Genomic DNA, 18667 nt, shown 5'->3' with positions numbered 1-18667 from the left:
CATATAATTCTGTATTTCCCAATTATTACCTACCTCCACCATTAGCTGCTTCCGTCTGCTGCAAGGCACCGTACCTGCAACCTTCCTTAACTGATTTTTATTGAAAATAAAGTTACTATTATTTGTTAAAAGAATTGTGTTCTTTATTTAAAATCAGACCCTTTCAGCAATCAAGCATCATGCTTGTTGTTACAATACTGTGCATGAAATTTCATAACTCAGCGTTCTATGGGGGACGGAGCGAGGGAGGTTTGGAGGAATGGGGAGGGAGGTTGGAAAGAAGAAAGTGCATCAGAGAAGACAGAACAAGAATTCTCATGGACCAGGGTACGGTATGGCTGCTTTCTTTGTTTTCCCTTTATTACCCATATCCCCAATTGTCAAATCCTGATGCTGATAACTAGCTTCCGTGCAGCTTTCCAAAGCTGCTTGCTTTACTTCATTACCAAACTACACTCACACTGCCTTAATAGCATGATCTGAGAGTAAAAATAGGCAAAGGTGCCATGGGAGAAGTTTGGAGCATTAGAGGAGGGAAAAAACAGGACACAAAGGGCTTTTCAATTTAATGAAAGCCTTCTGGTTGGAGTGTCCTCAGCGGTGGAGGGGGCTGGTGCAGAGAGCCTTCCCCCACGCGTTCTTACACGCCTGGTTCTGGAAGGTGTGGGACAGGGTGAGTACTGAGGGAGGTTATACACGGGCTGTAGGGGCATTCTGAAACCACGGAGCTCTTGCAGCATATCGCGGAGGATGTCAGTCTGATCACGAAGAAGATCCACCGTTGCTGCTCGCCAGCGCTGATCTTCCTGCCACCTGACATCATTTTTGGCGTCCCTCCTGTCTTCGTGTTGGTCCCTCCTGTCTTCGCGTTGACTGGCAGCCTCCCTGTACTTTGCGACCAATTGTTTCCAGTCCCCCTGCTGAGCTCTCTCTGTACGGGTTACTGCCATAATTTCGGTGAACATGTCCTCACGCATCCTCCTTTTCCTCAGTCTTCTTGTGATACCCCCCCCACGTAGAGGAGAAGAGAGAGGGAGGCTGGAGAAATGTGCAGCTGTGTGGGGGGGGGGGTGGGGATAGGAAAGAGTGATAAAAGAATCATAAGAGACACATTTCACACAACAATGCATACAGTCTTTCTCCTCACTGACCTGTGCCTGTTACCGAACCTTGAACATGTTACTTTACCACAAGGTCGCCTTAGGAGTCCTTTAATACTTATTGCTTGTGGCTGAGGACAGAGATTTCTGCTCAGACGCAGGTCAGGGGAGCACACAGACCGTGTCCGGAGAAAATGGTAAGTTAATGGCTAGTAATCCCTGTAGTCGATTGTACTGTCAGGTAGCATGAACGGAGCAAAGTGCCTTAAGGAACAACATTGCTTTCTTTTCTTAAGCCATGGACAGGGACATGCTACCACTTCCCTCCCACTTGTGCTGCACTTCACAGCACGCATGAAATCCATGTACCTCACCCCATCCCCCCTCTACCATGGCAACAAATTGCCGTGAGTCATGATGGCCAAGTGCAGGAGGAATCCGCCCTGTTACAATGGAGACTTTTCTAAAAACCACCTCATGGGTCACTGTTTTAGGAAAGGTTTTTAATCTACTTGGTCAGCACAGAAGGACCGACTGTATGCGCATCTCTGTTCCCTTTTACTAAAAGTACATTAATCTCTAACAGGTGACCATGGAGGATATCACTCTCCTGAGGATAACAGACAGAGAAAGAGAAATCATGCTTCTTGAATGTCAGCAGTCACCAGGGCAATTCGCAGCTAGAATTTGTCATGCGATGATTCCTGAGTATGTGCTGCAGGCATGGCGTGGTAAAGTTTCCTTTTATGGCGGACGGAACAAGGCCGCCCTACCCAGAAACCTTCTGCAAAGGCTTTTGGGGTACCTCCAGGAGTGCTTCATAGAGATGTCCCTGGAGGATTTTCGCTCCATCCCCAGACATGTTAACAGGCTGTTCCAGTGACTCTAAGTACAGGTAGTGATTTGAAGCACCCAGTAAAAAAGGCTTACATTAAACCGAAGCTTTTATTAAAAGAAATTACACTCACCAGAGGACGGTTCCTCAGCTTCATTTTCTGGAGTACTGCCTTGAGATGGCTGGCAGGGAACCTCAGTAAGGGTGAGGAAAAGATCCTGCCTGTTTGGGGGGATAAAATGCTCTGTGCTCTCTGCTGGAGCCTCCTCCTCTCCGTCCTCATCATACTGATAATCGCGGTCAAATAAATCTTCCGTAGTGGCAGGAATCACGACGCCCACCTCTGAATCCACAGACAAGGGGGGGTTCGTCGTTGCGCTGTTCCCCAATATTGCGTTAAGCTCGTCGTAGAACCGGCATGTTTTGGGGGCAGAGCCTGACCTGCCCTTTGCTGCTTTGGTCTTCTGATACGCCTGTCTGAGCTCTTTCATTTTCACTCGGCACTGTAACGAGTCCCTGGTATGTCCCCTCTCCCGCATGGCATTAGAAATTTTTTCAAAGGTTTTCTCATTTCGTCTGCTCGAGCGCAGTTCTGAAAGCACTGACTCTTCTCCCCATACAGCTATCAGATCGAGTAACTCCTGTGTGCTCCATGCTGGAGCTCTTTTCCTATTTTCAGGAGACTGCATTCTACTCTCTGCTGCTGAGAGCTCCACGCTGTGCAAGCAGGAAATGGAATTTCAAAGTTCCCGGGGCTTTTCCTGTTTACCTGGCCAGCAGTAGAGTTCCTTTACCTGTGTAGTGCGGCCACTAGAGCACTGTGGGATACGTCCCGGAGGCCATTAACTTCGATGTCCGTCCACACTATCATAAAATCGATTTTAAAAAATCGATTTTGGGGTTACTCCTCTCGTTTAGATGGAGTTCCAAAATCGATTTTAGGGACCCTTAAAATCGATTTTATGCACTCTGTAGTGTGGACAGTTACAGCTTTAAATCGATTTAGAGCTCTTAAAATCGATTTAAAGCTCTAGTCTGGACCTGCCCTTAGGCTGAGCTCCATCTCTTTCTGTGTGTGCGCGCAACGGGGTGCTGATCTCAGTTCAGGGCTATAAGTGCTCTTACAATACATACATAAATACAGAGTGAAATCCTGGCCCCATTGTGGTCAGTGGGATTCTTACTACTAACTCAGTGAAGTTGAGAGTTTACCTATTACATACTGGAACTATAGTATTTTGGATTCAATTTACACAGGGGTAAAAGATTAGAAAAAGTGCAGGTTAGTGGAGAATCAGACCCAACTTTTTTTTCCCACCCAGTTTAAGATTATTTTCCCTTTGAAATGTTCACTATATATAATATATAACTGGAAACTGAATTTTGTACATTTGCAAGTTATAAACAGAATACATGCAAACTGTAATGTTCAGTATCCAATACATAGGGCCCTACCAAATTCACGGCCATGAAAAACGCATCACAGACCATGAAATCTGGTCTCCTCCTGTGATATCTGGTCTTTTTTTTATGTTTTTACCCTATACTATAGAGATATCATGGGGGAAACCAGCATTTCTCAAATTGGGCATCCTGACCCAAAAGGGAGTTGCCAGTGGGGTCACAGTATTGCCATCCTCATTTCTGCGCTGCCTTCAGAGCCAGGTGGACAGAGAGTGGTGGCTGTTGGCCAGGCATCCAGCTCTGAAGCCGGCGCCCTGTCAGCAGCAATGCAGAAGTAAGGGTGACAATACAATAGCATGCCACCCTTAATTCTATGCTGCTGCCTTCAGAGTGGCCCAAGAGTGGCATCTGTTGGCCAGATAACCATCTCTGAAGCCAGCAGCAGCACAGAAGTAAGGATGGCAGTACTATACCATGCCATACTTCCTGTTGCCCTGCTGTTGGCAGTGGCACCACCTTCAGAGCTGGGCTCCTGCCCAACAGTCACCACTCTCCAGTTGCCCTCTCTGAAGGTAGCTTTGTCACCAGCAACAGTTCTGAAGTAAGGGTAACAGTACCACAATACCTCCTGCAATAACCTTGTGATCCCCCAAAACCTCCTTTTTGGGTCAGGACCCCTACAATTACAACACTGTGAAATTTCAAATTTAAATAGCTGACCTATTTATGACTTTTTAAATACTATGACTGTGAAATTGACCAAAATGGACTGTGAATTTGGTAGGACTCTACCAATACACTTCTGTTTGTGTATTGCATGAAGTAATACTTTTTAAATACTATGACTGTGAAATTGACCAAAATGGACTGTGAATTTGGTAGGACTCCACCAATACACTTCTGTTTGTGTATTGCATGAAGTAATACAGATTGAGCTTGAAAAGTATTTCGTTCAATTATTGTTGCATTTCCCTTCAAACTCAACTTCACAAACATTTTTGGATGCTGAGCACGTTATTCAGAGGTAAAGAAGTCAGAGGAACAGTTAACTGTATGTCTTTGCCTTTTGGCATAAAGCAGGAGTTAAAGTGCATATTTATCACAATGTATAAAAATCATGCACTCCAGTTTTGAAAGATGGTAGAAAGGAAGACTTCTGCCAAGAAAGCAATGATAGATATAGCACTACAATGGCACAGATTCCAAGGTCAAGCCATCAGATGTGGGTTATATGATTAAACGAAGAATACTGTGAGGAAAGATGTCCAATGTGACCACTGCATACTCAGTGCAAAACAAAACATGAACAAATCAATTGTTTTCTCAAGTGTGGAACTATGAAATGTTAACTTCAGAGATATATATGTTGTGGATAGTATTTGTTACAGTCTGATCTGAAATGAGTGAATTTGAAACAAATGCCAGTCTCTGATGAAATGCTGTATACACTCTCAAAACTCTGAGGATCACAGAGCTGATTTTTCTGTGTGTAGAACTTATTTAAATTGCATATGACTACACGTTCTGTTTTCTAGCAGAGGAATACAGCTGAAAATGAGAGAGAGACTATAACAGGAGAAGTCTTTTGCCAAGTAGCCCATTCCCTGTAATCCTAGTGTTGGATGGAGCCAAAAAGTAAACATTTATATCTCCTGTTTATAAAGTATAAAGTCAATATTTTGTGAAAAATGAGCAGAAATAGTCAAAAGCTTGATTATATTAATCTGTCAACTGTGTTTCTGCCTTACTTTCTTTTACTGTTCAATTCAATTTCCTATGTAGTTACATTGTATATGGGAGATTTCTAAAATAATTAACTTATTGCAATTGGACAAGCAGTCATAACTTTAGCAGTCTCACTTTAAACGAATTAGTTAAACATATACAGTGTTGAGTTTTCTGCAACAAGCTGATGGAAGTTTAACAGGTAGCATAACATTATAGAATATTTGTATATAATATCAATGAAAATATTTTATGAATGTGTACATGAGGCACAGAATCAACTAGAGAGAAACTTGAAGGGTAAAATTCACTCTGTGCAGAGGGCCAGCACAGATCAGTTCTCCCCGAATTATAGTAAATTTTCCAAAACTGGGCTAAATTTCACACTCCGTACCAAGTCCATTATCAGAAAAAGAATTACATAGATATTCTATGTACCAGTGACTAAGGAATTGTTTAAATCAACAGTAAAACCTGTTTTACTTATATATCCACGCACACACAAACATATAAAATTGAATCTGTCAAACAACCTGGTAGAAGGCTACATTCCTATTATTTGCTAGTAACTCAAATTCTATAACAAGGCCTAACCTTGCAATGCTTGTAGAACTGTGCCTGACCAGAATACATTGCAGAATCAAGACCTGAATACAGCACACACTAGGTCTGAGGGTTTTATGCATATCGTTGTGTTTATTGTTCTTTGGAAACAAATCAAAGTGCAACACAATACATAAGCATTTCCTCACTAATTGAAGACAAATCCCTTTATACAATTTGTGTATTAAATCTGCAGATAGAATAATCTAGAGATGGCAATCAAGCAAAATGAATAAAACATGCTTCTAATCCAGAAAGGCCAGATTACATTTCTAGGAGAGCTTTTCTCCAAATATGTTACTGACGAATGAAACTTGTAAAGTTGTCTTATTTTTACTGTACACGCTCCATTTTTCATAGTTGTATATAACCTCCTAGTAAAACAAAAATGGTTCTTTAGCAATGAGGTCTCTAATGGTCTGTTCAAGTTGTCTCAAAACATTCACATCACTTTTCATTTCAATCATTGTAAATGACATGGCCATAAAAAGTTTTCAACCAATTTGCTTAACACAACTCCATCTAATGGTAGAAGTACTATATCTATTGCATATGATTCTCTGGGGTGTTGCTAATTGTTCTTGGAAGTATTGAAGGGGTTGATCAGCTTTTTCAGAGCCACGAAAGAGAAAAGAATAGGGTTTTTTTTCTATTTACAACTATATGGACACATCTCTTTATCTCCACAATCTACACACAAAGAAATTTAGTGTGCATATGAGCCCATGCCTGCAAAGTTTGGAGAGGAACTGGACCAGATTCTTAACTAGTGTAAGCAGATATAGTTCCACTGACTACCAAGGCTCTATGCTTATTATCACCAGCTGACAACCTGGTCTGGACTGTTCATAAAGGTATCATTTTCTGTGGAATGTGACTTGTAACCCCGCTATTGATGGGAAGTGGTGATCATGTGTGTTTTCAGCTTTTTGACGCACAATGAGATTTACAATGACTGTTTAAATATTAAATAGCTTTTTTCTGAAATTATAGTTTGGAAAAGAGTGCTTATTTTAAAACTTTTTACTGTTTTTACTGATGCCTAGGCTTGCAGAAGGAGGCATTCACAGTTAAATATAGCATAGTAATCTGGCAACTGTAAATTTGCATTATAAGTGCTGCTATTGTTTTATATGTCAGTTACATGTTCCTCCCTTCAGCAGCCCATCATTTGATTCAACCTTCTTTTTTACACTTGTAGAACTCATAGAAGGCAATTGGCAATACAAAGTTGTTCAAGAAATTAAACAGATACTATATTTTGACTGTATGGCATTGAGCATCCTTTGAAATTCTAATTTTTTGACTAGGAAAAAAAGACTAAAGATGTAAGGGCTGTTATCAAATTCATAATATTTTTGGCATATGCGAGTTGAAAGAAAAGGCATTTGAAATTTTAAAAATTATTCTATTATTTCTTACTTAGCATAGATAGATGAAAGCAGTAACCTATATCAGCAAACACTGGGCTTTCACTGTATATCTCATACAGCTCTGAACCATTTAATTTGAGCCTCCGTTTCTTTAATTTATTCATCACTTTTCACTCCTCCACCTATGAGGAGACTGTGTGGCTATTGATTTTGGGTGCCCAACTTGAAAGAACTTAATGGGGCACAATTTTCAGAAGGAGGTGCACATCACAATCACTCGTCACTCTAAAATTTTGGCTATAAGTACGCTTCAGCATTGATTACAAACCTATTGCTCATTTACTAAAATGATCACTTAATCATCTAAAATGGAATTTTGTCAGAGAAAGGTGAGTAAGTAGCACAATAGTAGGAGAAGGAGTGAATAATATTGATGTCACCTTTTTCTAGACTCACCATTGTAATTTGGACTTGCACTTAAAAAAGGAGTTCAGAAAGTTTGTGGGTAAATCTGCTTGGTAAATTGTACAGTGTGGATTGGGCCATATCTGTGATATTCCGTATACTAAGAACAAAGTGTAGCAGATGTAATGCTAGTGTTATCTCTTTTGAAAGGCAAAATATCATGATTTTAATGGTGTAAGCTGTCAAAAGAGCAGCAATGGTAGCTATAGTACTTGTAGGCCAGACGTACATTAAGGAAAACACAAAGGAGATTGATAGCATGTGAGTCCCTGCTTATGCTTTCAGAGGCAGCAATTTGTAAGGAAGAAAGCCAATATGTTTTATTGTCTTTGTTGGTCACTGGATATGAGAAAGACAAGTTAGGCAAGGTAATATCTTTTATTGGGACAACTTTTTCAGTTGGTAGAAGGGACAAGCTTTTGAGTGTCACAGAGCTCTTCTTCAGGTGAGCCAAAAGAGTTGTCCCTTCCACCAACAGGATTTGGTCTAGTAAGTGATGTTTCCTCACCTACCTGATCTCTTTCAATACATTTTTACACATTTTTCTGATCCAACAGCCACTGAGCCACTGTATCCTTCTCCATTTTTTTTTTGTTCTCTGAGGACATAAACTGTAGATGCAGAGGAAAATCTTCAGATATAGTTCCAGACAGTCTTAGATTATGTTGACATTACTCTTGGATATAGTTCTAAACAGTTGGATTAAATACACTGGCTCATGCTTATACCAAATAGGAGATAATCTTTTATGAGAATTACTTGTCTTTTACCTTGGCACCTCAATTGTACTTTTAATAAATTGTATACAATACTTCTAGTTAATTACATGAACATGACCAGATAGAGGATGCATCTACACTAGAAAAATTAGTACCTGTATTCCAGCAATGCTTCTGGTACTAAGCTTCTGAAGGTTTCCATGATACATCATAAAAACACTAATACAACTGCATGGTTGTTGCCCATTATTGGAATATTAAGTTTTCTGGTGTAGATAAGACCACAGTGAACTTCTTTCCCATCGGGGTACTTCCTTATGAGGTGTTTTCAGGTATCTAAAAGGGTGTCATCAGGAGGAGGGAGAAAACTTGTTCACCTTAGCCTCCAATGATAGAACAAGAAACAATGGGCTTAAACTGCAGCAAGGGAGATTTAGGCTGGACATTAGGAAAAAGTTCCTAACTGTCAGGGTAGTTAAACACTGGAATAGATTGCCTAGGGAAGTTGTGGAATCTCCATCTCTGGAGATATTTAAGAGTAGGTTAGATAAATGTCTATCAGGGATGGTCTAGACAGTATTTGGTCCTGCCATGAGGGCAGGGGACTGGACTCGATGACCTCTCAAGGTCCCTTCCAGTCCTAGAGTCTATGAGTCTATGAGTACTCATCAATTACATACGGTATATAAAAGCTACAATTATTACTGACTCCTTAATCACTTAGCAATGATTAAACTTAAGTGGCGAGTCCTATGCTATGGAAGTCTGTACTATACTTACATAGTGACTGCTATTTAATTATATGATGGATAGTACAGACCTTATGGGTCCCTATTCATTGACTTTAATAGGATTATTGAACTAGGCCTGCTCATAATTTTTTTTCCATATTCTGAACTTGTGTACAGATTGCATAACCTTTATATTAAATCTAAAAAAGGTAATTACCCAATCATTGCAGGAATATATAATTGTATTTATTAGATTTGAGCAACCAGGGTCAGATATGGCTTTGATGTTTGTTTGTTTATTTGGGGAGCTGGGGGGGAGGAAGGTTAACTGAAAAAGCTTTTGGGAAAAATTCTCTAAATAAAATTGAGATTTCAACTTTTTGTACCAATTTGCGATGGGCAAATTTTTTTGAAATCTCAGGCTGTATTCATATACTCATGAAAAATACCCTCACAGCCATCTTGTTCCGCATCTCTCTGAGAAAGCTCTGTGCTTTTAAAGTCCGTACATGTACCAAAACAGGAAGACTTTAAGCAGATTTCTTCTTTGTTGGAATACAAACTTGAGACTTTACCTACAATAATACATTCTCCGGATGGATGTGTAACCAAGTGAAGCAGCAGCTGGATAAAGTGGAAAGTTATGCCTTCCCAATGAATGGAAAGAATTTAAACTGGCATTTGTAAAATATAATGCAGTATCAGGCAGGCTGATAGGTATGATGGAAAACCAAGTCCAAGCCAAAAATATCTAGATATTCAGAGTCATTATAGGAAGCGAATAATTTGATTCCACAGCTTTCCTGTAGTAAATGATTGCCTCCATATTAGACTTAGAAGTAGATGATAACCCCTGTACCTGTGAATAAATGTGGCAGGAGTCCTGCCAAAGGGTCGGATAGAATGAACAAAATAGGAAATACAAATATTGCTACAGCTTTAGATCACAGAAAGAGATTCTTAGAAGTAGACACGGTGGGGGGAAAAAGACAACATTTGAAGGAAACAAAATCTTGATTTTCCCAGATCTTAGCCGAACCACATAGCCCACAGGAGATTTTTGGTGGAAGTGAAGAGAGCTTTCCAATAAGACAAATTTGATGCTGCAATTCTCTGTCTTGCAAATTCCAGAATATGTTATAGTTCACATTCAGGGTAGGGCAGAAATGGGACTCAAAATCAGCTAACAGGCTTAACTAAAATCAAAGAGGAAAATGATTCATGGAACTCTAAGAAAGAGGAATTCTGAAGTAAAAGCAGGAGTTCTGTTAGAGTTCTCCTTATAAAACTGTGTTGTGTTATTCAGTTAGGCTGAAATCCTCTCTACCTGCATAGGTTCCGTAAGGGAAGTAAAATGCACGCACATCCCAACCACAGGTTAGTGAGCCCACCCTTAGCCCTATTTTGTTGGTTCTACGTAGGCTGGTGCCAAGACCTTTTCTGTGACACCTCATCAATCTGTAGATGGATCTGTAAGGTAAGTGGAGGCTACAGAATGGGAGGCTATATAAAAGTGAACTATGCTCACTGATACTCATGAAACATTTTTTTTTGTATAAAAGTTATGTAATAGGAACTGCTACACTGAATCAGACCCAAGGTCTATCTAGTCCTCTATCCTGTCTCTGACAGTGCCCAGTTCCAGAGACTTCAGAGAACTATGTAAGAAACGCACAGTAGTCAGATATTGGAAAATCTGCTCTCTCCCCCCTCAATAGTTAGAAATTGGATTAAACCCTGAAGCATTAGGTGTAATATCCCTTCCCAAAACTTTATCAGATATATAACTCTTGATATCCATAGAAATATCTAGCCCCTTTCTGAATCTTGCTAAGTGCTTGGGTTCAATTTCACTTAGCAGTCAGTTCCACAGTCTAATTACTCAGTTTTTACATTGGTACCTTTCAGCTTCATTGACTGTTCATTTCTTCTTCTATGTATCACTGAAGTTCTTCAGTCCTCTTTGGTCCTGACCTACATAACCTTGTCATCTGCAAAATTTGCCATCGTTCTAGTCACCCTCTCTTTCCAAATCATTAATAAATGTTAATATTGGACCTAGTACAGAACCTTGGGAAACCTGCTTTTAACCTTTTGCCATGAAAATGAACCATTTAATCCTACTCATAGACTCATAGACTCATAGGTCAGAAGGGACCAATCTGATCATCTAGTCTGACCTCCTGCACAAGGCAGGCCACAGAACCCCACCCATCCAATTTTATACAACCCCTATCCCAGGACCGAGTTATTGAAATCCTCAAAAATGGTTTGAAGACCTCAAGCTGCAGAGACACCACCAGCAAGCGACCTCTTTGCTTTCAATGTCTTAGCCATATTTTGATCAATGATAATACTTTAACTTGCACCCCTTAACTACTTAGCCTCTTGTGTGGGACATTTGTCAAAGTCCCTTTAAAAATCTAGAGAAATTAGGTCTACTGTTTCTCCTTTAACCGCTATTTTGTTGAGTGCTCAAAGAATTTTGAGAGATTAGTGTGACACAATTTTGCTTTGCAGAAACTATGCTGATTAGACCCTATCAGATCATGATCTTGCAGATATTTTATTATTCTATTTTTAATTATCATTTCAACCAATTTCCCAAGTACAGATTTTTACAGGTCTGAATCACCTTGATAGGCTTTTGAAAATATAGGTACAATATTTGTTAACCTCTAAACAACCAGAACCACAGTCATTTTTAATGAGATTGTATGTTTTTCTTTCAGAGTAGTAGCCGTGTTAGTCTGTATCTGCAAAAAGAACAGGAGTACTTGTGGCACCTTAGAGACTAACAAATTTGTTCGAGCATAAGCTTTTGTGGGTTACAGCTCACTTCATCAGATGCAAAGAGAACTTGAGGCCTGGTAACTTACTGAATTTTAAATTATCACTTTGCTCCAACACCTCTTCATCTGGCATCTCAGTCTCTAAGATTACCTCATTATTACTAGAAAGAGAAGGTCCAGAGTAGGAATTTTTCCAACATCCTTGGAGTTGAAGACTGATTCAAAGAAAGCATTTAGCTTCTCATCAATGCTTTCCTTAATAGCTCCTTTTGACCAATAGTGATCCAGCAGACCCATTTAGTCTTTCAAACACTTTCTGCTTCATATATACTTAAAGAATCTCTTGTTCGTTTTTACACCTTTAGTCATTTGTTTTTTTAAATCCATTTTGGCCCCTCTAATTTTCCTCTTACCTATTGCCTGTTGTAATTAATGCTGTTTTCCAAATTTTGAAGGATTTTTGTTTGACTTGGAAGTCTCTCAAACTTTGCCAGTTTGAGAGGTGTATTGGTTTATTCTTTGCCTTCCTGGTTCTTTTTTAAATCAGTGATACGTATAGCTTCAGAGACACTACTTAAATAAAACCAATAATATTATCCACACCACTTCTAACAATTTTACTTTTGTTGCTTTTAACTTTAGGGCATTTTTGACTAACCTCATTTTATTGAAACCTTCCCCTTCTAAGGTTTAGTGTAACTCTCATGTTTTGATATCCTACCTTGATTCCCTGTTTAGGATGTTGAACCTAATAGCATCTTTGGTCGTCACCTTAATCCTAACTTATAGATGTGTATCTTGGTGCTTAGTTTCCATCTGCATTGGGATATTGAAGCTATAATCCTTGTAGCTGATAGGTGTGCTGGCCTCTATGCCTCCTTCCATCCCCATCACCAGAAGTGATATCAGGGAAACAGAGAGTGAAATTCCCCCATCCCTGTAGCTGCTGGGGGTACTTAATTGTAGGCGAGAGTAATAATAAAGGGTTGGTGGGGGAGAACTGTTCTTCCAACATCCACATCCAACTGTTAGCTGATTGGATGATAGAAAGGGGAGGCACTATGCAGTCTGAGGCTGCTTCTTGGTGCAGCAAGGCTCAGAACTCCCCTCCCACTTCCTCAGCCAGTCATTATTTAGTTGTTGAGCTGATGGACTGGGCAGGCAGGCGACAGCAGCAGTTGAGTTTCTTGCCTCTAGGGACTGCTCTGACTTCTTGCTGCTATAGTGATAGACATTTCTGTAGTCCCTCCCAGCCTGCACCTCTCCTCCCACTTTGAGTTTACCAGATGGGTAAAAGGGATAGGAGTTTGTGTCAGAGAAAGAGGTGTGGCTGAGAACTGGATAAGATTTGGTGTGGTGGAAACACAGAGCTGGGCTATCAGTGTTTTCTGAATGGAAAGGGCAAAATCAGTTTGGGAAAAATGGTTTTCAGTCATCTGACAGAATACTCAAAACACCGTTACTCTTTGACCTTTGAATTTGCAGTAGTCCTTTAACTTTTACAAATATTTCTTCCTCAGACTGGAATAGCAGCCATGAGCTTCAGCTCTCTGGTGCATAACAGACTTGTAATGAGCGTAACTGAAGATGTCTGACAAATAGAGCTAGAGTTATAGTACATAAAGAAAGACTGATAGTAATGCCAATAGGGACCAATTAGGGTTGGCAATGAAGAAAATTACTCCAATTTTTTAATACATTAATATGTTTCTGAGGTTTAAGGTACACAGTCCAGTGTGATGCTCACAACTTCTAGTTTGGCATAAAAACAGATTTATTTGGATTGGTAACAATTTATTGTGATATTTGTGTTGAAACTACAGCATATTTTGGGACTGAGAAGTAAGCATAAATGAACTAAACATAGTTGCATTTTGCCAAAGCTCCTAAGAAGTGATACAAGCTTTAAAAGAATTTTGTTCTTCTCAGTACAATAGATCATAATTTTCCAACAGCGAGTATTTCCTTCCTGTTGAAGTCTTGGAAACTTTTAAAAGTGATTGCTTACAGGCACTCTATTTTTAAAATAATCCTATATAAAAATATGGAGATTTGGACGTCTGAGTGCATAGTTAGAAAGCTTTATTTTTAATAAAAGCAGTGAGAGGTTCTAAATGAAATATAAGATGATGGTTCCTGGACAACTTTGGGAGGGTATATCTAAATATTTTAAAGCAGCATCTTGAGTTATTTAAATGTGGAACAATATCTAGTGCACCCATGGACACAATCCTGCTATTTCCTTATTTGGATTAGTAATCTTTTTGGCTGGTCAAAACCACACATGCATGTTTGCTTTTCAAAAAGCCAGCTGCCTAGATTTTAACTGCTCAGCAGACACTAAATATTAAATAAATGTTCAACAGTAGTCAGCTGGAACATCATTGACTGTGGGGTAAGTGGGACAGGTCTGTTCTCCCCCAACTTTTCATAGGTCTATATGCTCCATTATGTCTTCCTCTTGTTCCCTCTCTGCCCCCCAACTTTGCAGGACACAGAGCATTCTACGTGATTGTACTATCTGCTAACACAACCCCTCCCCCCCCATTTTTGTCTGAAATGATGTCCCTGATGGTCAGAATACAAAAATTGTCTATTCATTTGTTGAAGAGTGACTCTGATCCCTAATAATTACACAGAATCTCCATGTGAAAGCAGGGATTTGCCCACATTGAATTAGTTGCAGGATCAATGCCAGATAAGCACTGATCCCGCTAAGCACTTAGGTATATGAATAACTTAAAGCATGTAGGTAGCCCCATGGATTGCAGAAAGCCTATTCATATGCTTAAAGTAAAACACATGCTGAGGTGCTTTGCTTGACTGGCACCATAGAGAATAAATGGAAATGTCTATACGTTTATCAGAGAATTTGTGCCTGCACATAGGGCTGCTTCCTTTCACAAGAAATAGCACAAAGAAATTAAGATATCATTTATTTTATAATTTGCTTGCACAGTCCATAACTGAAGCTGAATAAATTATATTATCTGCTCTGGCATATTGATCAATACGAACAAACATACATTTTAATCCATGTGTGTCCAGCATCACTTCTGGCAGGAGCTGGAGAGGTTTCTACTGTGTCACTTGGGATTAAGATACTTTTCATGGGATAGAAGTGAGTACATCAGCTTTCTTCCAGCTTTGAAGAAAGACTTTAATAAACTTTGGATCTGGCTTCTAATCTAGATGACCTGGCCTGGGGCCTGGTTGCTTGAAGGCTACCTTGTCCCTGTACTGTACTGCCACAGTGCAGTCAATGAACTGGAGCTTTCTTGTAATAACAGAGAGGAGGCTGCAAGCAGGATGTTCTTCATGAGGATCCCTCAACTTCAGAACTCTCTCTTATGCCTTGCAGTGTGCTCTCAAGGGCAACACATTCAGTTTATTCAGGACCAATCTATATGCTGGGTTTCTGGGGAAATATGGGTGCATAGAGCAGATGAGAAAGGGTCTGAAGCAGAATAAGGTAGTTGCTTGCCTATTTATTCTTTGAATGGTACAGCTGAGTGAGATTCTTTAAGGTACAACATACATTATAAGTGATGACAGAGCAATGAAGGCCAGCTTTTTAAAGATATTTAGGTGCCTAAAAGTGTAGTGAGGTGCCTAGTAGGTCTTTCATAAGTGCCTAGGCATCTAACTCCCAATGAGCTTTGAAGATCCCAATAAGAACCTTTCTACATCTTTAGGCACCTAAATATCTTTTAAAACCTGGCACCAAGAGTTTTGAATACATTCTCTGTTGTTTTTATCTTAAAGCTTTAAAGAAATAAATACAGATAATTAATCTGCAGTTTGGTGGCTAAAAGACGACCATGCTCTCACTGAAGTCAAGTTGGTGAAATATCCATTTACTTAGAGAGAAACAAAGGAAACCCTTGCTTTCTACTGTACCAGGATTCTATACAGCTCCAGTTTTTTCAGTCAAGCACCATTTCAGTATCTAGAAAACTTCTTTGTAGCATACAGACATTATTTTTAAGGGTATGTTTTCATTGTACAGTTAACTTGGGCTCTGACCTGGATTTTAGCCCCAACCCCCTTATCACCAAACAGAAAAATTTCTGACCTAGATCTGGAAGTGTTAGATTACAAAGATGGGCTCTGGGTTAGAGCCTGGGTTCTGCTTTAACTCAGGCTAGAACCTGTTAACTTTGCAGTGAGGATGCAGGAAAAATCACTTGAGTGTTGATAGTTCCCCAGTGCCTTTCCACAATTCCCCTGAAGGATGGACAAATTCTCCCCAGCTGACTGGGGAAAATATCCTAGAGCATCTCAGCACAAAGAACCATGCAATATATCCCAAGACACACAGGCAAGTGCAGAAACAGTGAGGACACAATAGTAGGGGTAGGGCTTTGCAAATCTCAGCTAATCTAACCTGAATCCTCAGGTTGACAATCAGCTAGATCAGCTGTAGAGCTGACATACGTAAAGGGCCATAAAGTTTTCCTGTAGCCTCACTCTTTGCATCTCTGCATAAAACTTCCCTTGACATCAAGTAAAGATGCATCTCCATTTGAGCTGTGAGGTGTGATTCCCAGATTGTGTAGACGTACCCACACTAGCTCTGCTTGGGCTAGTGTGCTAAAAATAGCTGTGTGGCAAGGGTAGTCCAGGCAGGAGCTTGGGCTGACTGCCTGAGTACATTCCCTCTAGGTTCATACTCAGGTAGCTACCCCAAGCCACAGCCCAAGTGACCCCAGCTACTCTGCTATTTTTAGTGTGCTAACTAAGCAGAGCTAGTGCAGGTACTTCTATATGAGCTGGGAATCACACCTCTCAGCTCAAATGTCAACGTACTCTAAGTCCTGATCTACACTGTTGGGGGGAATCGATCTAAGTTATGCAACTTCAGCTACATGAATAACATAGCTGAAGTTGACATACTTAAACTTACTCATCATGGTGTCTTCACTGAAGTGATTAGACTGCTGCCACTCCCCTCTTGACTCTGCCTGCGCCTCTCATGGCAGTGGAGAACAGGAGTCGATGGGAGAGCGCTCGAGGATTGATTTATTGCGTCTAGACTAGACTGTGACTGGATCCCCAGGGTGCAGCCTGGGACTGTGGTACTGCTGTGCCCCCTTAACTCTCCATCCTGGACTGTCTTTCACAAAGCTTTGCTAGTGACAAGCAGCAAACTCCTCCAAGTGTTTTTATCACTCAGCATAACCACATGTGGAGTCCCACCCCCAGCTAAATTGCATGAATGCTCCCAAAGCCATTCATGAATGACACAAAGAAAGGCACGAGCCAAATCCCCCAGCTCCCAACCTTGTACCTCAGGAATATACTGTCTTGCATGGCTCAAGACGAGCAGTACATTTATTAATTGGTTCACCACTTCATCAATGGAAAGTGGATATACACTAGCCTTTGTGAAACTGAGCAGATTTGCCACATACTTCAGGCAAATTCACTGGTAAAGATAAACAGTTAAACAAATTTATTGACTACATAAGATAGATTTTAAATGATAGGCAAAAAGTCAGAGTGACTACCAAAAGAAAATATAAGCACACAGTCTAAACTTTCAACCCTATTAGACTAAGCAACATCTAGATTAAGCAGTTTTCCTCACCCCACTGGATATTGCAGTTCATAGTATACAGGTTTCACCCTTGAAACTTGGGCCAGTCTCCTCTGTTGGAGTCTTTAGTCTTCTCAGTGTCCTTGTTGCTTGTGGCATAGGTGGGGGAAGGAGAAAGGTTGTGCATTAGGCCACTGTGTTCTGTTTTATACCCTTAGTCCATGTGATTGGAGAACACAAATCCAGGCATGTCTGGTGGGCATTGCTGAGTCCCCAGACAAGGTTGAGCAATTCCTTTGGTGTGACCTTATGCAAGTGAGTCATTGCATTGTAGCTCCCTTGCTGGATAATGGCTGTTGATGGTTGTTCGACACCCACTGGAGCATTCATTAGCTCTCTTGTGCTTGTCTCTGGGATCTAATATCTGGGCAGTTCCCCAACTCTCAGCAGATTTTAGTGACAATCATACAACACAATCTGATAACTTCATACACACTAATAATATACATATTTAGATAGAACCATAGCTTTCAGTGTATCAAACCTTTCCCCTGATACCTCATGTGACCTGTTTTATATTATATAAATTATGAATATGGGGGTTACAGGGCACTCCCCTGAGATAGAGTGTCACACATCCTCACTTTTCTGACCTGTACAAACAAGTAGTAAACTACTAAAATCAGTTATTTGTAATTTTTTTGAAGGTTCTGAAATTGAAATATGAAAAAATGTAATTAAATGATGCTATGTATTTTGAAATTCACTTCTGAAAGAACTGGGGGGGGAAGATACAAAGGAGAAATGGTGAAATGGGCTAGATCTTTGCCAGGTGTAACCTAACATAACTCAGTTGACGTCAATGGAGTTCTACTGATTTAATGGCCATCTCCCCCAAAATTTCTTTAATCAAAGTTTTTCCTTAGATAGCCCATCTTTAGCAATTCCTTCCTTTCACAACTCGTAAATTTAATGGCCTTTTCTCAGATTTCACAATATTAGCATGGCTTTCAATTCAGACGTCACATTCAAGCCCATCACAACAAGGGACAATGTGACAATAAAGGACTAGAAAAAGTTGTATTGTAATTGTGCTTGAAAATGGAGTTTAAAAATTTATTTGTACTCTTCACCTTTAACATGTGTTATTCCAGGAATAAAGGGAGGACAGAATATGTATGAGCAGGATAATGACAGGCCTGGTCACATCACTGGTTGTTTTGTCCATGACAAATGCATTACCGGTTGTCCCCCTTGTCACAGAAGATAGCAAGCTAATTATAGCAGCTGCAGATCACAAGTTATGCAGCTTTTATTTATAATTATGTAAATCAGAGTTTAGATTCTACATCCCTTATGTAAATGTTTGTATGAAATGGTC

The 18667-nt window shown here is 40.1% G+C and overlaps 1 protein-coding gene across 1 annotated transcript; it reads right to left on the bottom strand.

Moving 5' to 3' along the window:
- Nucleotides 1–267: 267 nt before the first annotated feature.
- On the bottom strand, nt 268–2703 carry LOC127047260 (uncharacterized). The gene is made up of 2 exons (XM_050945394.1): nt 2069–2703; nt 268–1054 (listed from the first exon to the last, which is right to left on the bottom strand). The coding sequence occupies exons 1-2, from the start codon at nt 2622–2624 to the stop codon at nt 561–563; spliced, it is 1050 nt and encodes a 349-aa protein (XP_050801351.1). The 5' UTR covers nt 2625–2703; the 3' UTR covers nt 268–560.
- Nucleotides 2704–18667: the final 15964 nt, after the last annotated feature.

Source organism: Gopherus flavomarginatus, chromosome 3 (genome assembly GCF_025201925.1).
Source record: "Gopherus flavomarginatus isolate rGopFla2 chromosome 3, rGopFla2.mat.asm, whole genome shotgun sequence".
Classification (NCBI taxonomy): Eukaryota; Metazoa; Chordata; order Testudines; family Testudinidae; genus Gopherus; species Gopherus flavomarginatus.
Note: the sequence above shows the minus strand (reverse complement) of the source record. Positions and strands in the feature narration are given on the sequence as shown.